Consider the following 19,698-nt stretch of genomic DNA (forward strand, 5'->3'; position numbering starts at 1 on the left):
TGGGTCATATTCGTAGGTATGAAAAAGACCTGTTACAATCTAGCTCATCAGACCATTTTGGACGCCATTAGAGTTCTAAATATCAACGTTCCGCAAAAAAAAGGAAAGAAAAGAAAGAAACGAAGATAATGATTACACCTGTGCATGTAGCATCATTCCTTGACAATTTCTTAGTGTACTTCAACTGTAATTGCAACTGTGATCCACGCATAAGCTTTGGTTATTTGTAGCCAAATGGAACTTATTGAATGCGCGGAAGCATGTATGCTTGCAATTTGTTGCATGGAATGCGTGATACACACATCTTACAACCTTCTCGTGCACTCCGACTCGTTTACATCGTTGTTTAATGGTTCGTTCGGCTGGTTTCTGCCATGCTCCGGCTCGGTTTGCAACGATGCGGAGCTCTCTCGAAATTGAAGCCATAAAACGCGTTCCCGAGCCGGACACCCAGTTTCTCCCAAAGCAATCGGAGGAGCCATGTGAGGAGACTTATGTGGGATCTCGGTCGCACTCCCAGTTCGTAGGTGAGAGCGCTTGCACTGAGCTGGAGTGCGGTACTCCCAATTAACGTAGGTCAATGTGTTCCAAGTACTCGATTCCGACCATCCCAATGTAAGGCGTGCCGCGAGAGCAGTCTTTAGTCCTCGAATCCGACCAGTAGAATGCACCATAATACTGCACTAACAGTTTGCTGCCTGCCTCTATGAAGCGGCTTTACTCTATGAACGTGCTGACTTCGGGTATCCATACCGCAGGATGTTCTTTGTAAATTTTCGTTGTGGTAGTCTTAAATATGGAATTCGATGTCCACGCAATGCAGGTGTTCCAATAAGTGTGGCATCCACCTCATCCAGCGAGCGCTCTGCGGTGCTGCACGCCAAGCTCTCAACATGTAGTCGACGGATCGCGAATGATTCAAGTAACCTCAAAGTTTTATTTGGCAATTCGCACTCGGAACTGTCACCTTACTGCCATCAGGCTGGCTCAGTAATTATTGAATGAAGACATGCATGTCTAAATGAGTGGTTATGTCGTCAGTATGTATTTTTAATCTCTGTTTTCTCCCTACGACACATTTGGTAAAGGCGCTCAGTGTCAAAACCCGTCTAGACATAAAAATAATTGGGCGTTTTTTCTTCTTTCTTCCTGTCAGTCAAAGAAGTTGAGTATTATCAAGCTTGTCTTTTTATATACGATAATAGATGTGAAACGCCAACTAAATCGAACGTACTACGTAGCGCGTGATCAGTGGAGTCCGGCAGCTATGTTTACTTCAGGTGATCAAGGCTGCCAAAGCCAAAGCCCTCGCTATTCAGCAAGCGAAAAGAGTAAGGAGAAAAGATCATGCGAAGTTAAACGCAATGATGGCACGGAAACCAAAGAGGAAATGAGCTTGACCTAACTTTGTTTAGCTGAACTGCTCAATTAATTCATGATGAGGCTTAAATTTGCAGATAGTACTCTGTTTAATTAACGAAACGAGGAAGTAAGAATGAGAAGAAAATGCAACTTTCGCAGCCGCTGTGAGCCGACCGCACGTTCTCTGCACGACGTGTGTGTATATATATATATATATATATATATATATATATATAAAAGCGACAAAAGCTGCGCCACTAGCACCGGCCCCTACTAATCGCTATTATTACCAGCTAATTTGAAGCTAAGAGACAGACAGAGGAAGCGCAGAGAACAGAAGTAAGCAGGTTATAACCAGAGAGAACTGCGGCGGACTGCTATTCATGTGGAAATTGCGGCATACCACATCTCACGATGACTGTCGATGGCAATGAGTTTAGCAATTAATATAGCGGCACGACGTATATTGCCACCGTCGAAACGGGTTATGTATGGGGCGTGTCCTGCCGCGAGACTCCTCTTTCACGCTTCCCTAACAACAGTCGGCGCAATCTAGCACCACCGCGAAGCCTGCGCATAAACTACGAAATGCATGGCGCGCCGGCGCGCGCGAACGCTGAGAAACGCGCCATGTGGCAACCGGGCTCCTTTCTCGCGCATCATTCTGGACACGCGGCGTCATCTAGTTGCGCTGCCGAGAAGTCAGCGCGTGGCTACCACACTTAGTGGCTCATACTCGGTGACCCAATTTCGCGAGATGTTCATTGAAGAGCGGCACATACCCAGTGCATTTGTGGCGCAGCCTGCCCATGCGTCGGGTTGCTGCCCTTGAGGAACGCATGTGACGTGGGCTCCATTTCGCTCAGCATCGGAGAAAGTTAAGGGATATGTTTCGTCATTGCAGGGCGGCACATTCTCAATGTCACATATATACCTAGTTACCCAAGTTGACATCAAAGAAGTTCGTTGAAGAGCGGCACACACATGCTGGCACATACCCGGTGACACAAGTTAGCATCAGCGAGGTTCATTGGGGTTCAGCACAGACCGAGTAGCACATGCCCATTGCTCCAAGTCGCCGTCAAAGAGTTTCTTCAAATCACGGTACCTAACCAGTTCCACATTCCAGAGTGGCCCATGTCGGCGTGAAAGAGGTTCGTTGAAGAGCAGCACGTGTGTTGCACACATATGGGATACACATTGCCCCATTTTCAGTGGTGCAAGTTGGTCCGATGGTTGCTTTTGAACCATGTTACCTCAGCGCAGCAGTCCGATGCGCTGGCTATTCGACCACGAGCTACCCAGTTACTCAGACAGGCGGGAAAACGGTTAGATGCGAACATACATACATAGATGCGTAAATAGAAACATACATACGTAGCCTCAGAAAAGTGCGATCCTGAGAATGCTGACGCATTGAAAAAGTGTATGTAGAGATTATGGCATGAACATTGGTCAAAAGAAAGGAACAACGTGGGCTTATTGTCGAGGGAGCAAAATACGCAGTGATAGGATGCTAGGCAACTCCTTCGCCTTTTATGAGCAGAGAACGCCTTTGGCGTTAAGGACGTAGATGCCGGCTGGAGCGAAGCTCTTAGATCTCTCTTCTTCGATCCTGAATGGTTGCCTGACCTGTCAAAAGCTCTGCGGAGCACATTTAATGAAGCTATGAGAAACTGTATCAACAAGACTTATTAGAATCTAAAGCGGATATTGCCCAATGAAATGATTCACTAGTTGCCTGCAGTGTAAGATAGTAGGGATGTGCGCCGGTGCCATTATGCCCTGATATGGTCCCAAAATTGTGACACCAGGCAACGCTTGTTTGGACATCAAAAATGTATTACTAATAGTATAACATTACTGCTGCGTTGTCTGTCAACAAAATAATGTTCGTTCACACCACCGAAAATGACAGGTGTTACATAAATTACTGAGAAATCAGCCCGGAGTTTCATTTATAAGCCCGCTTATGATACACACTAAGAAACAAAACTCCGGATGGGGGGGGGGGGGGGGGGTTCTTACCCACCACATCGTTCTCGAGCGCGTTGTTGACGTGCTACGTGCTGCACGCGCTTCAAGCGCTTATCCAGGGCAATAGGTCGGCGCTGTGACGAGGCGTCGAAGGCTGCTATAAAGGAGCGCTGCAAGGGCCACGGGCGATCCTTGCACGCGTCTCCCAGGACGCGCAATAAAGGCGCCTCGGGTGGCACCGCGAGACGAAAATTTTTGAGTAGGGCCTACGGCCGTTTCTCGGCCGGGATAGCGCAGGAAAGGTAGGCTCTAGCAGCTCTAGAGCACGTTCCTCGCGAGCCATAGGGTGCGCCCCGCTGAGCCGGGTAATTCGGGCGTCGGCGGCACTCGAGCCGCGTTGTCCCCGCCTCGACGGCGGATTCCCACCGCGGCTAATGCGTTGTTGGCCGCGTTTCTTCGCTGACCGGAATGCGTGCCGCCGACGGCGCTGCGCCTTGCGGTCGCCTTCGTCAGTGTGAGCGGTGGCTCAGTGCCTCCGACGCGTCCTCCATCTGCTGCCGGATATGGGCGAAACGTGCTCTCCAGCGCGATCGGCATTCTGCTCAAGCGCAGGCGTCGGGAAGGTTTAGACTTCAGGAGCAGTCGCGCTGCAGTAGCGAGCGCGGAACGGGGCCGGAACTGCCTCGCGAGCTTCACGAGTTTTGTGGTCTCTTAAAAGGCTCCTCCGTTGACTGCGTACGTGCTGCGCACAGCTAGACTCGTTATACAGTGCTCGGTTGCTTCCTTTTGCGCTTTTGCGTAGCTTCGGTTTGTTTTTTACGCGAGTATGGTAGGTTAGAAAGCAACCAGCATGTACACAAGCGGAAACAAGTCCTGACGGTGAACGAGCGTTCGCTTATGCTGCATGGCTGCTGACATGTAGTGACGGTGACATTGATAGATGCGCCCGACAAAAAAGACGCCACTGCACAAGATGAACATGTGAATAACAAGAGCGGCAGAGTCTAGCAAAGCCATTTCGCACGAACGCACTCAGGGGCCGTCTAGCTTTGGGGCTGTACGTCGCCTGCCTCGTGTGCGGGCCGCCTCTGAGATAGCTGCCGGCAGGAGAAGGGCTTGGGGAAGTTATGCAGCCCTAATGGGTACTCAAGCTTTCCTGGACATGGTTCAAGTCAACCGAGCGCGCGTGAATAGCCTGACGCGGAATTGGCAGTGACTGATCTGTCCCCGATATTTACTGGTCGTTAGTTATTTGGTTCTGCTTGGCTTAAAGAAAGACATGCCTGCCGAATAAGCCCTTATTTGCAGTTTTCCTTGATAATAAAGTGTTCACTTAGCTTCGTTGCTGGGACGGTTTTTCAGTGACTGATTAGCCTGCGAAAAAAAAAAAAGGAAGAGACGAGCTGAGCTCAGCCCTACAATTTAAATTCAGCACTATGTAGGCTCACGATCTCCTTCGCTACATTGTTTGTCCTTGGCCGTGTCTCAGCGCTTAAAGATAAAATAAACATCTTCTGTTAGTGTGTTTTTTATTGATACGGGGAAATAGGTCTTTTCTAACGTAAATATATTTCTGCCAACTCGTCCGTGTATTGGAGACATCGAACTTGTTATCAATCCCTGCGTCTGTTGCCCGGATCTTCAGGCACGCTGCATTTGGTTCCCATCGAACTCACCCCTGGCAACGACCTGTGAAGCGGCTTCGCGGTTGAGCCGTCGTGCCGGCAATGAGAACAAAAAATTAATATATTGCGTTTTCGCTCGCACCGGGCCTATGGCCTCGCCCGAAAACGCGTACTCGATTTTCAAGGAGATTCGCATAAGTGCATTGCACGGGCGCTTATTTCGCTCCTGTACTCTTAATTTAATTTACATTTGCTTAAGTCAGGGAACCGCTTGATGTCTTTATATGCACTACGAAGTTGATATTGCAAATTACTCGTGCAATAGCCATGTTCCATTTTTCAGGATAAAAGAGCAAAAAAATTTGGGAGTGCGACTATTGGAGGAATAAAAATTTAGCTATCTTCTTTCTTAACATTTCCTTGCCACAGTTGGCCTTATTGCATTCTTAATCGGAGGCTACCATCTACAGGTTCGTACAGAACATTGTCACGGGCGAGAATGAAAATGGTGGAGGCGCAGGGGAGGAGGTGCGTGGGGCCGCTTTCCTTTAGATTGAATGTGCAGCGTCTGAGCGGTGAGCTCCTCGCGAGCAGTGATGCGCTCGTAGAGGAATGTTTTTTATTTACATTTAGCTTAACATCTCAGAAGAGTGCACGTTCTACGAATGCCCGTGTAGTATATAGTTCCGCGCTACGTGTTCAGATGCACTGTGAAAGCAAACGCAATAATGCGACGCCGTCGTTCTAGGACTGAATGCGGAAACTCGGCGGAGACGGTCAGCCCGAAGGTTTCCCATATTGTGAAAAGCGCGCACGTTCATCTTCCGTCACAAGAACTTAGTCCCAAAATCTAATTCCGCAACGCACGCATCACACCTCACGTTCCTGAAGGAGAACATTGGTGAGGGCGTTTCTTTGGTGGTGGTGGAGGCTGGTTTAGCCTAATTACCAAGGCCGGCAATTGCTCCGTCTGAGCGTCCTTTACAATATCGCTGCGCTATGCCCCCGAGTGTCCATCAAACGAGTCTCTCCTAGCAATACAGGAGGAAGGCATGAAGCTTCCAAGCGGGCTATTACTGACCATTCTGGGAACACAAGGTGTTGCAGGCACACAGTGCTGTTTTACGCGAGAACATTGATTTCGCACAGATTTTCTAAGGGGAGGTGGTTAAAAATACTTGCTTTGTTCTACCCTACTTGGCTTCTACTATATGGGTTAACGAGTTACGAATGATGCAAATAATTTGAAAAAAAAATGAACCCAGGGATGAACATGAAAAAGAAAAATTATCGCGCAGTGTCGGATACAGTGGGATACATATTGGCGAATTAAAAAAAAGCAAGAACAAAAGCAATGTTTAGGTTTTAGTGCATCCGCAATGTGACTACTTTGAGAATAGGTGACACGTAAAAAATATATTCCGCACAGTAGGTGGTAATGCCTTCCTTGAATTGGCCCGTGAAGACCAAGGCTCTGGGTTAAAGCCTAAAGAGAGTGTACGATTCCCCAGCGCTTAAAGTTTGACGCCCACATCTCGCGTATGCTACAGGCATAAAACTGACAGGTTAGCAGAGCATCTGATGCGCTTTCACCTGGTTCGCCACAAGCGCGTGATGAGGATTGAACGCGCCAAGTTTCACGTAGGACCCGGTTTGTAAAATATACATCTGGGAACTGCTTATGAAACATCCCTTGGTATGTCAACAGAACGCCTGAATTTTAGGTCCAGGGTCCACTGCACCATTTTCTCTGCGTCGTTGAACCGTGTTGTCGGAGACAATGCTGCGAAAAGTTTCTTCAATATGTACAGGCGTGACCACTGCTAGTGGGAACACGGAACCCAAGACCTCACTCCGCAGAATGCCCCACGACCGGCGCCTCATGAAGTCTTGCGGCGCAGGCGCAAGCAAAGCAATTCGCAAAAAGCCCGGAGAGTCGTCTGCTATGGTAACTCGTCTGCCAATTAAGGCTTCACGAGGCGCTGGTGGTGGCGTTTTGCGGAGCGCTGCCACTGGCTCTTGAGTTCCCGCTAGCAGTGACCGCGCCTGTACCTGGTGTCATAGCTGAATAGACGAAGGATGCACATATCGCCACATTTATTGGCCCGTTTTGCCATTTCGTCTTCCTGGTTGTTCCCACATATGCCAGTGCGTCAGTATACCTGCTGAAATGCCACAACGTGTCCACGAGGTGCAGCGCTGCACATTTTTCGCGATTGAACCAACCATGTCATTATATGATGTTTTGCGTTACACACAAGCTCAAGCGCCCACTTCGATGCTGAGACGACCACCCAGTTCTCAGGCACGTTCGTTTTCGATATGAACTTCGTTGCTTCCAGTATTGCGCATAGCTCTGCTGTAGTAGGCGAAGTGGTGGGAGAAACCTTGAACAGACGTTGCTCAATTAAGACTTGACCGAGAGTGGCGCACGCTGAGCGCACCTGGATGCAAGTAATTATTCAAGAGCTCATAATCATTATTCTTAAGTACGAATATTTCTCGAACAGTTTACGAATCTTTCAAGGCGTAAACTTTGCACTTGCAAACATACCATTGAAGCAAAAGCACGATAAGTGTCATATGCGCAGGCATAGTATGGGCATAAAGCGAGTACTTAGTGGAGCAGGCAACGTAGCTCAGGGAGCAAGACTTCACCGGCTGTACAGGGTATAAAGCAATCATTCGCACTTTTTGAAGAGTCTTGTGCATGCGAACAAACTGCCTTATCGTGTACTGCGTATATGTCCCTAATGCTCCATTTACAATTCATAACATGAGAGCGCTTCCTATATATAACATGTAATGTAGTGATAGAAACTTGCTAATGTTATCTATACTATATAGGATGTGAACATTATTTTATATTCCCGACGATAACGTCTGCGCATTATTGGCACACTGTTCGAAAAGTATTCGATATTGGATTCGATTCGATTCACATCTACAGCTTTTCTGTCCGTATTCAAATTGGTACACCCAGTGAAGTATATATATATATATATATATATATATATATATATATATATATATATATATATATATATATATATATATATATATATATATATATATATATATATTCTCCCACCACTTCGCCTACTACAGCAGAGCTATATATATATATATATATATATATATATATAGAGAGAGAGAGAGAGAGAGAGAGAGAGAGAGAGAGACCAGCATCCTCCTGAATCGCGAGAATTGCCGAAGAGAAACCGACGAAAACAAAGGCTGGTGATACCGCTGTTGAACATATTTCAGGTCTTCTACGGCGGGAATAAGCACGGCATATAGCACTACGCCGTATTCTTCTTTTGAGTGTCTTAGAGACGATCTTGTAACTTTAACTCTGGTACCCTGCTTCGTTGTGACTGCCTTCGTTTTTATTGCGGTGGTACATATGAGCCCTGCTGTGGTGCAAAGATGGCAGGAGATGTCGGCTCTTTTGTGGTCCTTGAATGTTTTTGTTTGTCATAACACTTTCTAGCAGGTGATCAAACTGCCTTGTATCAACTTCTCAACCATATTGGAACAGAGCTGCGGAGTGTTATCGTTAATAAATGGGAATTTGTACTATTAAGCATCTGTGAACATTAGGCTTAACTTAGCTTGGCGATATGCCAGCCTGTAATATGCTCAAAGGGATTTTTGTCTCTCTTTCTCTTTCGCAGGCTGCTTCCCGCGAAGGGATCCGAATCGATGTCATTTTCGGCCAGCGGCATGAGCAACACCTGCAGAGCCTCCAGTCGCGCCAAACTCATCATCCTGCACCGCAAGAGAAGATGCTTACCCACCTAAGCACAGCCCGCGGCATTGTAGGCAAGAAGCTGGACTCCTAGGCACACCCCCCTCTTCACTGTGACGTCTAGCTGCAGACAAGCTCCTTTCACGCTGCCCCCCTCTTTTGCTTTGCGGTTTCGACGTTGATCCCCTAGAGAACTTCTACTGTGCCGCCGCCGTTAACGTTTGGTTCTCAGGGTTTTGGTGTTGGCTGCTTTCGGTGTTAGCGCTCCTGTTCAGTCCCACTGCGAGCTCCTTTCGGCTCCTTTCGTCGCTAACTCTCCGCACTCGCTTCGAGACGGCGGTTGGTAGGCAGCCGCTGACGCTCGCCGACCGCAAACGCTGTCCCGGAACTTCCGGCACTCGCCGCGTGCTCTTCGCTCGCGCACCCGAAGCTCGCCGCGGCGCGCCCCCATGGACCGAGCACTTGACTCGCGCGCCGGGCCGCGTCTGCTGCTCGCGGCCGCCCTGCTCGTGGCGTGGTGGCGGACGGCGCTGGCCGGCGTCGCGCCCGAGCACCCGTCCCCGAACGGCACCAACGCCGGCGGCGAGGCGCCGCCGTGGCCTCCCGGCGACTGGCACCGCCTGCTCGGGGGATGCGACGAGTACGTGGACGCCACGGCGTGGAACGGATCCACCGCCGCGGCGCGCAGTGCCGACTCGTCGCGGCTCCGTCTGCAGCATCCGTTCCTGTCACTGGCGGAGGGCGTCGTGCCGGATGTCACTTACAGCGGTGAGTGAGAGCGCGTGCTTTCTTCTTCCCCACTGGCGTGCGTTCAATCTCGCGACACTCGGAGTGCACTGACAGCCGGTGAGCGGGAAAATCAGCTTTGGCGAGTTTCAAAGATGCTTTTCCCGGTTCCGGAGTGCCTTTCCTTCCTTCAATGCCTACTTCTTATTTGCTTTTGTTTTCATGTTTTTCACGTGGTACATGTGTTTCTGTGCCACCAATATGATGTCGTAAGAGAATTGCATTATGAAGAGGGGTATGTTGTTATATTGTATGGAACTTGAACGCATACTTCCTTCTAAGGTATAAGTACGGGGGGTTGCATATATATATGCACATCACTGATGTTATTGTATTTGCCACCCGTAGAAATTTATAAAAAAATATGGGACCTTCACATGCCAAAGCCACGGTCTGATTATGAGGCACGCCGCAGGGTGGGATTCCGGAAATTTGCACCACCAGGGGTTCTTTGACGCGTGCACTTAAATCTAAGTACAGTGGTGCTTTCGCGTTTTGCCCCCATCAAAATGCTGCCGCCGTGGCCGGGATTCGACCCCGCTACATTGTGCTTAGCAGCCCAGCGGCATAACCATTAAGCAATCACGCGGGTATTACATAGGCAGTAATCCTTGGGTGAGCTTACATGTCTTTATATAAGAAGGCCGGCATTGTGAAATCGCATAGTATGCGTCAAAATAAGTTTTTATGGAAATGCAGAATTATTTACTAATTAAGGCAAATTGAATTATCTAGGTACAAGGCTAAAATGAATTATATGGCTAAATTTGCGATTATCTTTATATTCTTGATAAATAAAAGAGAAACGAGCGTGGAAGAAAATAGAACTTGCCGCCCACTACCCCCCCATGGCACGTGCTATGCTGTGCCACTTGAGCTACGGCGGCGGCTGCAGTCCCCCTTCCACTTTCTTGTGTATTCGTGTACACGTAACAAGCTTAGCTCTGGGGGCATTAGCCTCTCTTTCTTCTTTTCTCACCCCTGATTTCTTCCCTTCTTGTCTGTTCAGTGAGGCGGACACCAGACAGCCGTCGCCGCTTGTTCGAAAATCACAAAGTTGGTTAACTTCATTGTTGCTGATTTTAAGGTAAACACAGACAAGCACACACGCGCACACACGCACGCACAAGTACACACACACGCACACGCACACAGACACGTTCGCACAGACGGACGTTTGATAACTAACAAGTACCCGCAAAGCCTGTGAGCTTTCGCGCATTCACAACACAAAAGCAGGCTGCAGTGCGCCGGTGCGCAAACATGCCACGCACGACGAGCAGGGACGGCACTTCGCGGCATGTCTGCCGGCGAGCGTGCATGGTATACCCGGGGCGCTGCCGCTGAGTGCACCGGGCGCCATTCGATCGTTGACGCTTAATTACCGAGCCATTAAGCGGAAACCGAACTGCACGGACACACACTGATCGGCGACGCGAAGTTGTTTCTACGAAGCGCTCGGCCGACCACCACCTGCTGCCGCAACCGCTCGGTGTGTTTCGCCACCTGGCACACACCGGTGCAGCGCTTCGCCCGGTCGAAGTGGCGCGCGCTGTGCGGCTCTGCGCGCGAGCTGCGTCTATGGTGGCACGCATGGCGCAGGCTGCGCGCAAAGCAGTGCCAGTTGTGTTAATCAACCGCGAGGAAGCTGTTTTGGGTGGCTGCCGCTTGCCCAGCACGCTTTCTCCACCTGCGCTCCCCTAACACTGATTCAACGCTTCTGCGTCCCTGGAATACTTGTTCATGCAGTTTGTTTTTAAGAGGCTGATTTGTTTGTGACAGACATGCTTGAGTCGCTGTCAGCTGAGGCTGAGGTAGATAACAAATGTAGAACGAGCTTAGAACGACAGAAAGCTGAGCTAGTTGGTAAGGATTCATTATGCAAAAAGGTGAGGCGTGCAGACAGGACACCAGAGAAGTGGACAACACGAACGCCGGCGTTCGTGTTGTCACGGGTAGTGAAATAGCACCGAATGAATTGGTTTTCTTATTTGGATAACTGTAGAGAAACGGGAACATTAGGTAAAATTTGAGCTGGCCGTGAAGACACAGTATATACATAATTCAGGCGCAGCTAAAACATATTTAAGACACACTTAAAACACAGGGCATAAGATACAGCTAGATAAGACATTAACACACTTAAGATACATTTGAGACATACAAACTGTTAAGACACAGATAAGAGACGGTTAATACACAATTACGAGGCAGTCAAGTCATAAACGCAATTAAGACGTAGTTAAGAGACAGCTCAGACACAGTTAGGGCATAAGACACAGCTAGTTCCGACAAAGCTACGACGCGATTAATACGCAATTAAGACACAGTTTAGACAGAGGTAACACAAAGTTATAATATATTTAAGACATAGTTCAGACACAGTTTAGAAATTGACACTGCCCTTTTCATTAGGTAAACACACAACACATCATCATATCATACCGGATGACCGAAGACATTCGCTGTCGAAGAGCTGACGCGAGCATGCGCGGTAGCAGCAGCGAGTGAAGTGACCTTCGTGTTGTCTATCGCTTCAACGCAAACTGTCCGTCGAGGACACACAGCACACACAAAGCTGCGAGCCGTCGACGCACCTAGACTCTGCACCCAACGAACATCGCTCTCAAGATACGACCCCGCGATCGCGCGCAACCGCCACACATGCAATTGCAGCCGGAGTAGAACGCTGCTCCTCCTCCCTCTCTTCCTCCCTGTGCCTCGCAACCGCAACGTTGAGTGCCTCGCGCGCGACGGAAAACGGCGTGCTTCCTCCCCGCTCGGCTGCCTTTCGCGCGGGCGAGATTGAGCCGAGATCGTCGGCTCCCCTCGCTCGCTTTCACTCGCACATAACAGCGCCGGGCGCTCGGCGACAGTGTTATCGTCCTTGAACTTTATACGGAACATCACGGCGACGCCGACGGTAGAAATGCGCCTAGAGTGTTCATATAATTGATATCGCAATAAAAAGGTTAGCCATAGAGGCTAACTATGCCAACTAAAAGAGGCTAACTGGCCGTAGAGGCAACGTGTGCGCAGGTATGCATTAATGAAAGTTCATGCGAATGTGCAATAAAGCGCTGTTGTACAAACACGCACGTTTTATATTGTTCAAGCAAACCTGGAGCAAATATTTTTTTCATTCTAGGGTTTTACGTGCCAAAACTACGATTTGATTATGAGGCATGCCGTAGTGGGGGCGTCCGGATTAATTTTGACCACCAGGGGATCTTGAACGTGCCATAATCATCATCATAAAAACTTTACTATACAGACTGAGGCTCCCAGGCCCACGCACGACCCCAATGCACTGAGGCGTTTATGTTACTAAGGTCCATAACGCAGGCAGCCCGGTCAGTAGCCATGGTCTGCACGGCCAGGTCTTCAGAGCGCAGCAGGATCTCCCATTCCTCCCAGGTCTTCAGGTGCTCTAGGCCCCGCTGGGAGAAGCCGCCAGGCAATGAGAAATGAGATGGAGAGCAGAAGCGCGAGATTTGGGACCGAGAGTACAGGCTGAAGTGAGGATCATCTAGCAAGCAGTTCACAGTTGTTAACGGTCACGCGTCTCCACTTAGCGACTCTGTCACTCTGGTTGGGTCACTCTGGTGTACCTCAAGGTAGCGTCCTGGGCCCGTTGCTGTTGCTCAGTTACATTAATGACCTGCCATCTAACATTAAATCAACCATTCACTCGTTCGCAGACGAACGCATTCTTTATCGCAAAATACGTTCACCTGCTATCACGCAGCACTTCAAAGTGACCTCGATCACGTAACCTCTTCGTGCACATCAGGAAAAATGTCACAACATCGATAAATGCAAGTTAATGACATTCAGCTGGAAAAATTGTAACTCTTCTTACAGTTACTTACTCAAGAATTCTTTATTGTCTCATGCGTGCTCATACAAATACCTTGGTGTTCATTTCACAAGTAAACTCGCTGGTCCGCTCACATACAGAAAGTAACAGCTAAAGCATCGCGCAGATTAGGGTATCTGAAACGTTATCTTCATAGAACTCCAGCCACAACCCGTAAGCTCGCCTATCAAACATTCATTCATCCGCAGCTCGAATACGCATCACCCATCCTCCCCCCATCAGGCTTATCTTATAAATTCCATTCAGATGGCTCAAAATCGTGCAGCACGTTTCTTTTCCAGAAACTACGACCGTCACCCGAGCGTACAAAACATTAAATCATCGCTCTCTTTTCCTACATTGCAATCATGGAGAATAATCGCATTAATCTGCCTATTTCACAAGATGGCATCTAATGCCAGTCATTCAACGCTGCCTCTTGTACAACCTTACCGCTCTTCACGTCCGTTAAAGAACCACTTAAGCTTCCAACGCATTTCTGGTAGAACCGTAGCACATAATTCATTCGCCTTGCCGCAGGCCATCATCCACTGAAATCGTCTTTCGGAACACATCGTCAACGTTCGTGGTTCTGTTCGTTTTAGGGCCGAAGTAACCGCCATATTTTCTAGTTACTAACGTGTCATTAACTGTTGTATAAAGATGTTCTTGCGTTTTAGTGATCGGTACTAACAGTAAATAAGCTGCTCGTTTTTAGGCCCGAAGTAACCGCCATATTTTCTGGTTACTAAGGCGTCATTACCTATTGTATAAAGATGTTCGTGCGTTTTAGTGATCAGTGCTAACAGTCAATAAGCGTTGTATAATCATGTTAGTCAAGCTCCTGACTTTGCCCCTATGCTTGTGAACCTCCCCCCCCCCCCCCCCCCCACGCACAATGCTCCGGTGCTTGGAGCCTGTGAGGTGACTTGAAAAATGAGTGATAGTGAGAAAGAGTGAGAGGAGAGGCGAGAGCGTGTGCTTGTAATTGGCACCAAAGGGTTGCTTGTCGACTGCTAAGCCAAATGCACAGGACACGGGCGTTCTTGCATTTCGCCCCCATTGATGTGCGGCCACTGCGGCCGGGAGTCTGTCCCGCGACCTCGTGTTTACCAGCGCGCAAACCGTAGTCGCTAAGCCAGCGCGGCGGGTGAGCAAAGATCCTGTGTGTGTAGAATACGTAACAAAATCTACAAATCAAATGAACAAATCAAATTTAGCTGCGGTCCATAAAGATTTACTTTAGGTCATTTAACGTACATATTCATCTAGCGGGGCCCCATGACTGACCATATAGACCAGAGGCTAAGTTCACACTTTTTCGTCCGTAAGTGCCTCTTGCGAGTGTCGGTCGCCTTCGCTCATAAGTCCAGCGTCAGAATTCGTCGGAAGTTTTTCTTAGGACCAATTCTAGCGTAAGAGATTTTTGTGTATTCGACCCCAGGTGCTTGGTTTCAGAAAAAGAAAGCACTCTAGACAAGCGGCTCCACTTCTTGCCACTGGCATGTCTAGAGGGGTGCAATTGCGACCCGGCACGGCCCGCGTGCAAGCACGCCAATTCCTTTGCCGTAGTACGACTTATCCTATATAGTACTCGGATAGCATTCGTCCAATGTTCACACTACTCACCAACGAAATATGTATTATTGTTGCGCGCCAGTTATCTTCTAGAGGTTTGACAATTAAGCCTTTAAACATTATTTTTTTCAGATCTTAATAAAAATATATTTCATCTCGTTATTTCTTTCATCTTTCCTTCTCTTCTTCCTGTTTATTCATTTCCATGTTTGTACCCCTCTTTCCGGAAGAGCAGGGAGGCGTAGTGCCTCTTTCGGTGGCAGTTGTCAGCCTGCTTTTGCCATTCTTTTCCTCTTTTTCAATTGCATGCATTTTCACTCGCAAGCACACACAAATAATAATCTTAGTTTCATGTGGTACACGCTCACATAGCGTATTATCGCGAAAGAGACCGCGATTTTAAGCACCCTCGCTTTATTTTGACGACCGAACTCCAGAAGGGAAATACAGCACAGAGTACACGACTGCCTACCTTCCGCAGTGGCTCCGAAGCTATGCAATATTAAAATTTAAAAAAAAATATTGCATAATTTGGGGCTTATATTGTTCCTCAAACAATAACCTTCATCAATCTTGCGTTCAATTTCCTTATTTAGCGCTATGCTCTTGCTACTGTCCTGTCAGGGATGCTGTCAGGCTGATACGTGGGTGCCGTTCGTGACCCGAAATTACCGTGTGTGCAGTGTTAGAGAAGGGAGATGCTTGGAAGACAAATTACCGTTATCGTTGGAAGACAAGATAAGCACCGAGGGAACATTTTTTTTATTTATTTATTTATTTATTTATTTATTTATTTATTTTTTGCCAGAGTGCGGCGCTCGGCTACTGAGCGCAAGGGGGCGAGGTCGCGGATTAGATTCCTGGACGCGACGGTCGCGTTCAGATGGGGCGGAATTTAAAAGAAGACGGCTCGTGTGCCGTGATTTTGGGGTACGTTTATTCGCTCGAGGTGCTCAAAATAAGTCCCCCTTCACTCCCGCTATGGCGTCTCTCGTAGATCGCGGGTTCTTTTATTACGTTAAACGCGATACATTATCACAGGATTCAACCTTGAACACTTCTTTTTTTGTGTATGTGGAGATGCAAGATATGAAAAAAAAAGGTAAGGCAGCTTAAGTTCAGGCTATTACCGTAATTTGAATTATCGAGGGAATATCGAGCAACTGGTTATCCGCAATACGCAAATGATATTTACAATAATTGAACGATATTTGTTGGAAGCTTCGATTTCTTGTCCTGTAGGTCCAGTTCCCCTCCATATCGGCCGGTTAGATTCAGCTTGTAAATTTTCGAACATGTTTCTGTTCATGTTTCATCAAACGCTTTTAAGGCGAAAGCCTTTCTAGGCTCCTGGTGAAGTTTGTGTCAGCAGACCTGACTGCCGGAGTGTCCGCCGAAGCGTCATCACGCCATACGAAGACAGATTAAAAAGGGAAGAAGGATTGATAGGGACAGTTAGTGAATGACAACGTTTTAATAGAGATTGGTGGAAGTGAAGAATGACTAGTAATGACCAATAATGACTACGAATGACTTGTAATGACTACTAATGACTCCGAAATGACCAATATGTCTAACGACAGCTTGTAATGACTACAATTGATTAGAAAGGACTAAAAATGCTTACTGCTGAGCACTAATGACTAATAATGAATGATATCACTTGTAATGACTAGTAATGACTACAAAATGACCAATATGTCTAACGACCACTTGTAATCACTACAATTAATCAGAAATTACTAGACATGCTTAGTAATGACCAGTAATTACTAATTATAACTGAAATGACTTGTAATGACTACTAATGACTACGAAATGACCAATACGTGTAACGACGAATTGTAACGAATACAATTGATTAGAAATGACTAGGAGGAGGATTAAAGAGAAAAGCAGAAGGCACGGAGGCTAAATAGAATGACGTCCGGTTGGCTACCCTACACCGGGGTAATGGGGAAGGCAGGGAGAAGATGACAGGGAGAGAGAGGATGGAAGGAAAGAAGGAAATTAGCGGTGAGTTCGCTGACGCGTGTGGTCTAATAGTAATTGCACTTATAGTCACAGACATTCACACAAGCCCGTCGTCCTCAAGAAGCACAAAAGTGACTTCACTGCTTTATGGGCAGACGAGCGATGGGGGCGGTGTGCCAGCAGCGCCTGCACGGAAAGTGGCGGATTGCCCAGTTTTTGGAGAGCGTTAGGAAGTTCTTGTCTTTCTGGGGCATATCGTGGAGAGTGGCACAGCAGGTGGTCGATATTTTCTTAGGTGCCGCAGACCTTGCATGCTGCACTGTCAGTAACTCCAATTAATGTAGAGTATGCCTTTGTGAAGGCAACTCCTAACCAAAGGCGACAAAGAAGCGTCGCTTCACGTCCAGGAAGTCCGAGTGGAGGTTGGAGTTGCAGGGAGGGGTTTATTCGATGCAGTCGTGTAGGTCTTAAGTTTGGCGAGTTCCACTCGGTCAGTGAGACACTGCGTACCAGGTGTCGAAGCTGCCTTGCGGCGTCTGTCCTCGAAAGCGAAATTGGAACGCTGTGCTCTCCTTGATGTGCTGTGCGAGTAACGTTATCGGCGGAATCATTGCCACTGATTCCACAATGGCCTGGTACCCATTGAAAAACAACCTCGTGGCCTTTTTGTTGGACGTGATGGCGAAGTTTCACGATTTCCTATGTCAGCTGTTCGTGACATCCGCTTCAGAGAACTGACTGCGTGCACTGCAATGCCGGTTTTGAGTCAGAGAACACGGTCCATTTTCTAGGTCTTTCAGAATCAATGAATTCCAGTGCACGACGCAGGCCCGTTGGTTCTGCCGCCGATGAGGTCGTGACATGCGATTTCTTGAACCGCAGTGTTATTCCTCGCGTTGGTATAACCACCGCACCACCAGAACTGGACGACGTAGTTGGTCCATCGGTACAGATGTGCACATGGTTGCTGTACTTTTCATGCAAAAGAAGTAAGCTTAGCTGTCTTAGAGCAGGGGCCCGGTAGAACTGTCTTCTTCTGTAGTGCTGGAATTATTATATGTACTTGTGGACGCCTCAAACACCACGGAGGAAACACTGGCTTGGCCGCAGGTGCGTACCCTGAAATAAACGACGCACCATGTGCACTGACAGTAGCCTGAGAGAAATGATTAAAAAGGCTTAGTAAGGACCAGCAATGACCAATAATGACTGAAATGACTTGTAATGACAACTGATGACTATAATATGACCAACATGTCTAACGACGTCTTCTAATGACCACAATTGATTACAAATGACTAAAATGTTTATTAGTGAGCAGTAATGACTAATAATGACTGAAATGACTTCTAATTGCTAATAATCACTACAAAAATACCAATATGTCTAACAACTTGTAATGACTACAATTCATTAGAAATGACTAAACATGGCTTAGTAATGACCAGTAATGACCAATAATGACTGAAAAAAACTTGTAATCACTACTAATGACTATGATATGATCAACGTGTCTAACGACGACTTGTAATGACCACAATTTATCACAGATGACTAAAATACTTAGTAGTGAGCAGTAATGACTAAAAGAAAGAAGATAAAGTGAAGAGGCAAAGAGAAGGAGGCGAATGATAAGAGGAGGAAGAGTAGGCTTTCGCCGTTCACCTCTTAAGAGGATGCTTTAGCTCGGGTGCTCCTATCTAAATACATGTAAAAGGAGAATTCGTTTTTCTAGGCAACTACTGCACCAAATTTGACGGGGTTTGCTGCATTTAAAAGAAAAACTTAAAATCTAGTGACTGTTGGTTTCGAATTTTCGATTTAGGTCGTCAATTTTTTATAAAAATTTCGCAAAAATCGCAAATTTTCAGAAAGCGAAACTATCAAGTTTATAACTCCGTAACTCAGCAAGAAAAAACGATATCGCAATTCTGTGAATTGTACCTGATAGCACATCTAAAGCGGACAAAGAACGTAAAGAACGTAACAAATTCACGTAAGATGTAAACTGACATAACAAATTTGTCCGCTTTGAATGGTCTAATGGATGCCGTTTACAGAATCGCGATATCTGTTCTTGATGCAGAGCTATTAGTTTGTAAACTTCGTGCTTCTATTTTTTTCAGACGTCTGAATTTTTGAAAATCCTTTCAACAAAATTCAAGCCCTAAATCAAAATTCCACTTGCAACAGTCACTAGAATTTAACTTTTTCTCTCAAATGCAACACATTTCATTAAAATCGGTCCAGGGGTTATCTCAGAAAAACGTTTTTGCGTTTTTACATGTATTTGAATAGGCCACGTCGGAGTTGGGCCCGAGCTAAAGCTTCCTCTTAAGAGAGATCTTAAGAAACCCTGTAATGTTTTGTAGCGTTACTAACTTCGTTTTCTTTTTCTTGTCTGTTATGATGCAAAATTTCATAGGCCTCCTACATAGAGAAGCTAGTCTACGTGGTGATATTCAAGTTACTAAGATCCCTAGTCGAGATATTAAACCTTACGCCCGTAACCGGCTACGCCAGCCCTGGTAGTACCAGTTGGGTAAAGAAACAGAAAAGAAATTACATGCAATAAAACCACAACTAGGCAAATTTTTCCAGCAATGAGTCACAAGACTAACAGAAATAACACTGTGCAAGCTACGTATAGGACACACATTTGCCTATTAACAGGCACACAACTACCCATACGCGCAAAATGTGGAGAACAACTCACAGTCCGGCACATCTTATTTGAATGTCCACGGCTTCACCAAGCAAGAGTATAGCATTTTCGAGAGCTTTGC

At 47.1% G+C, this 19,698-nt stretch overlaps 1 protein-coding gene across 1 annotated transcript in view; it reads left to right on the forward strand.

Annotated features, from left to right (window-relative positions):
• The window catches only part of LOC135900044 (uncharacterized), a 554,543-nt gene that overhangs the window by 135,670 nt on the left and 399,175 nt on the right, over positions 1–19,698 (forward strand). The window contains exon 2 of the mRNA XM_065429465.1: positions 8,642–9,483. Coding sequence (XP_065285537.1) covers positions 9,165–9,483 — 319 coding nt within the window. The 5' untranslated portion in view covers positions 8,642–9,164. The remainder of the gene's footprint in view (positions 1–8,641; positions 9,484–19,698) is intronic.

This window comes from Dermacentor albipictus, chromosome 1, assembly GCF_038994185.2.
Source record: "Dermacentor albipictus isolate Rhodes 1998 colony chromosome 1, USDA_Dalb.pri_finalv2, whole genome shotgun sequence".
In the NCBI taxonomy this organism is placed as follows: Eukaryota; Metazoa; Arthropoda; class Arachnida; order Ixodida; family Ixodidae; genus Dermacentor; species Dermacentor albipictus.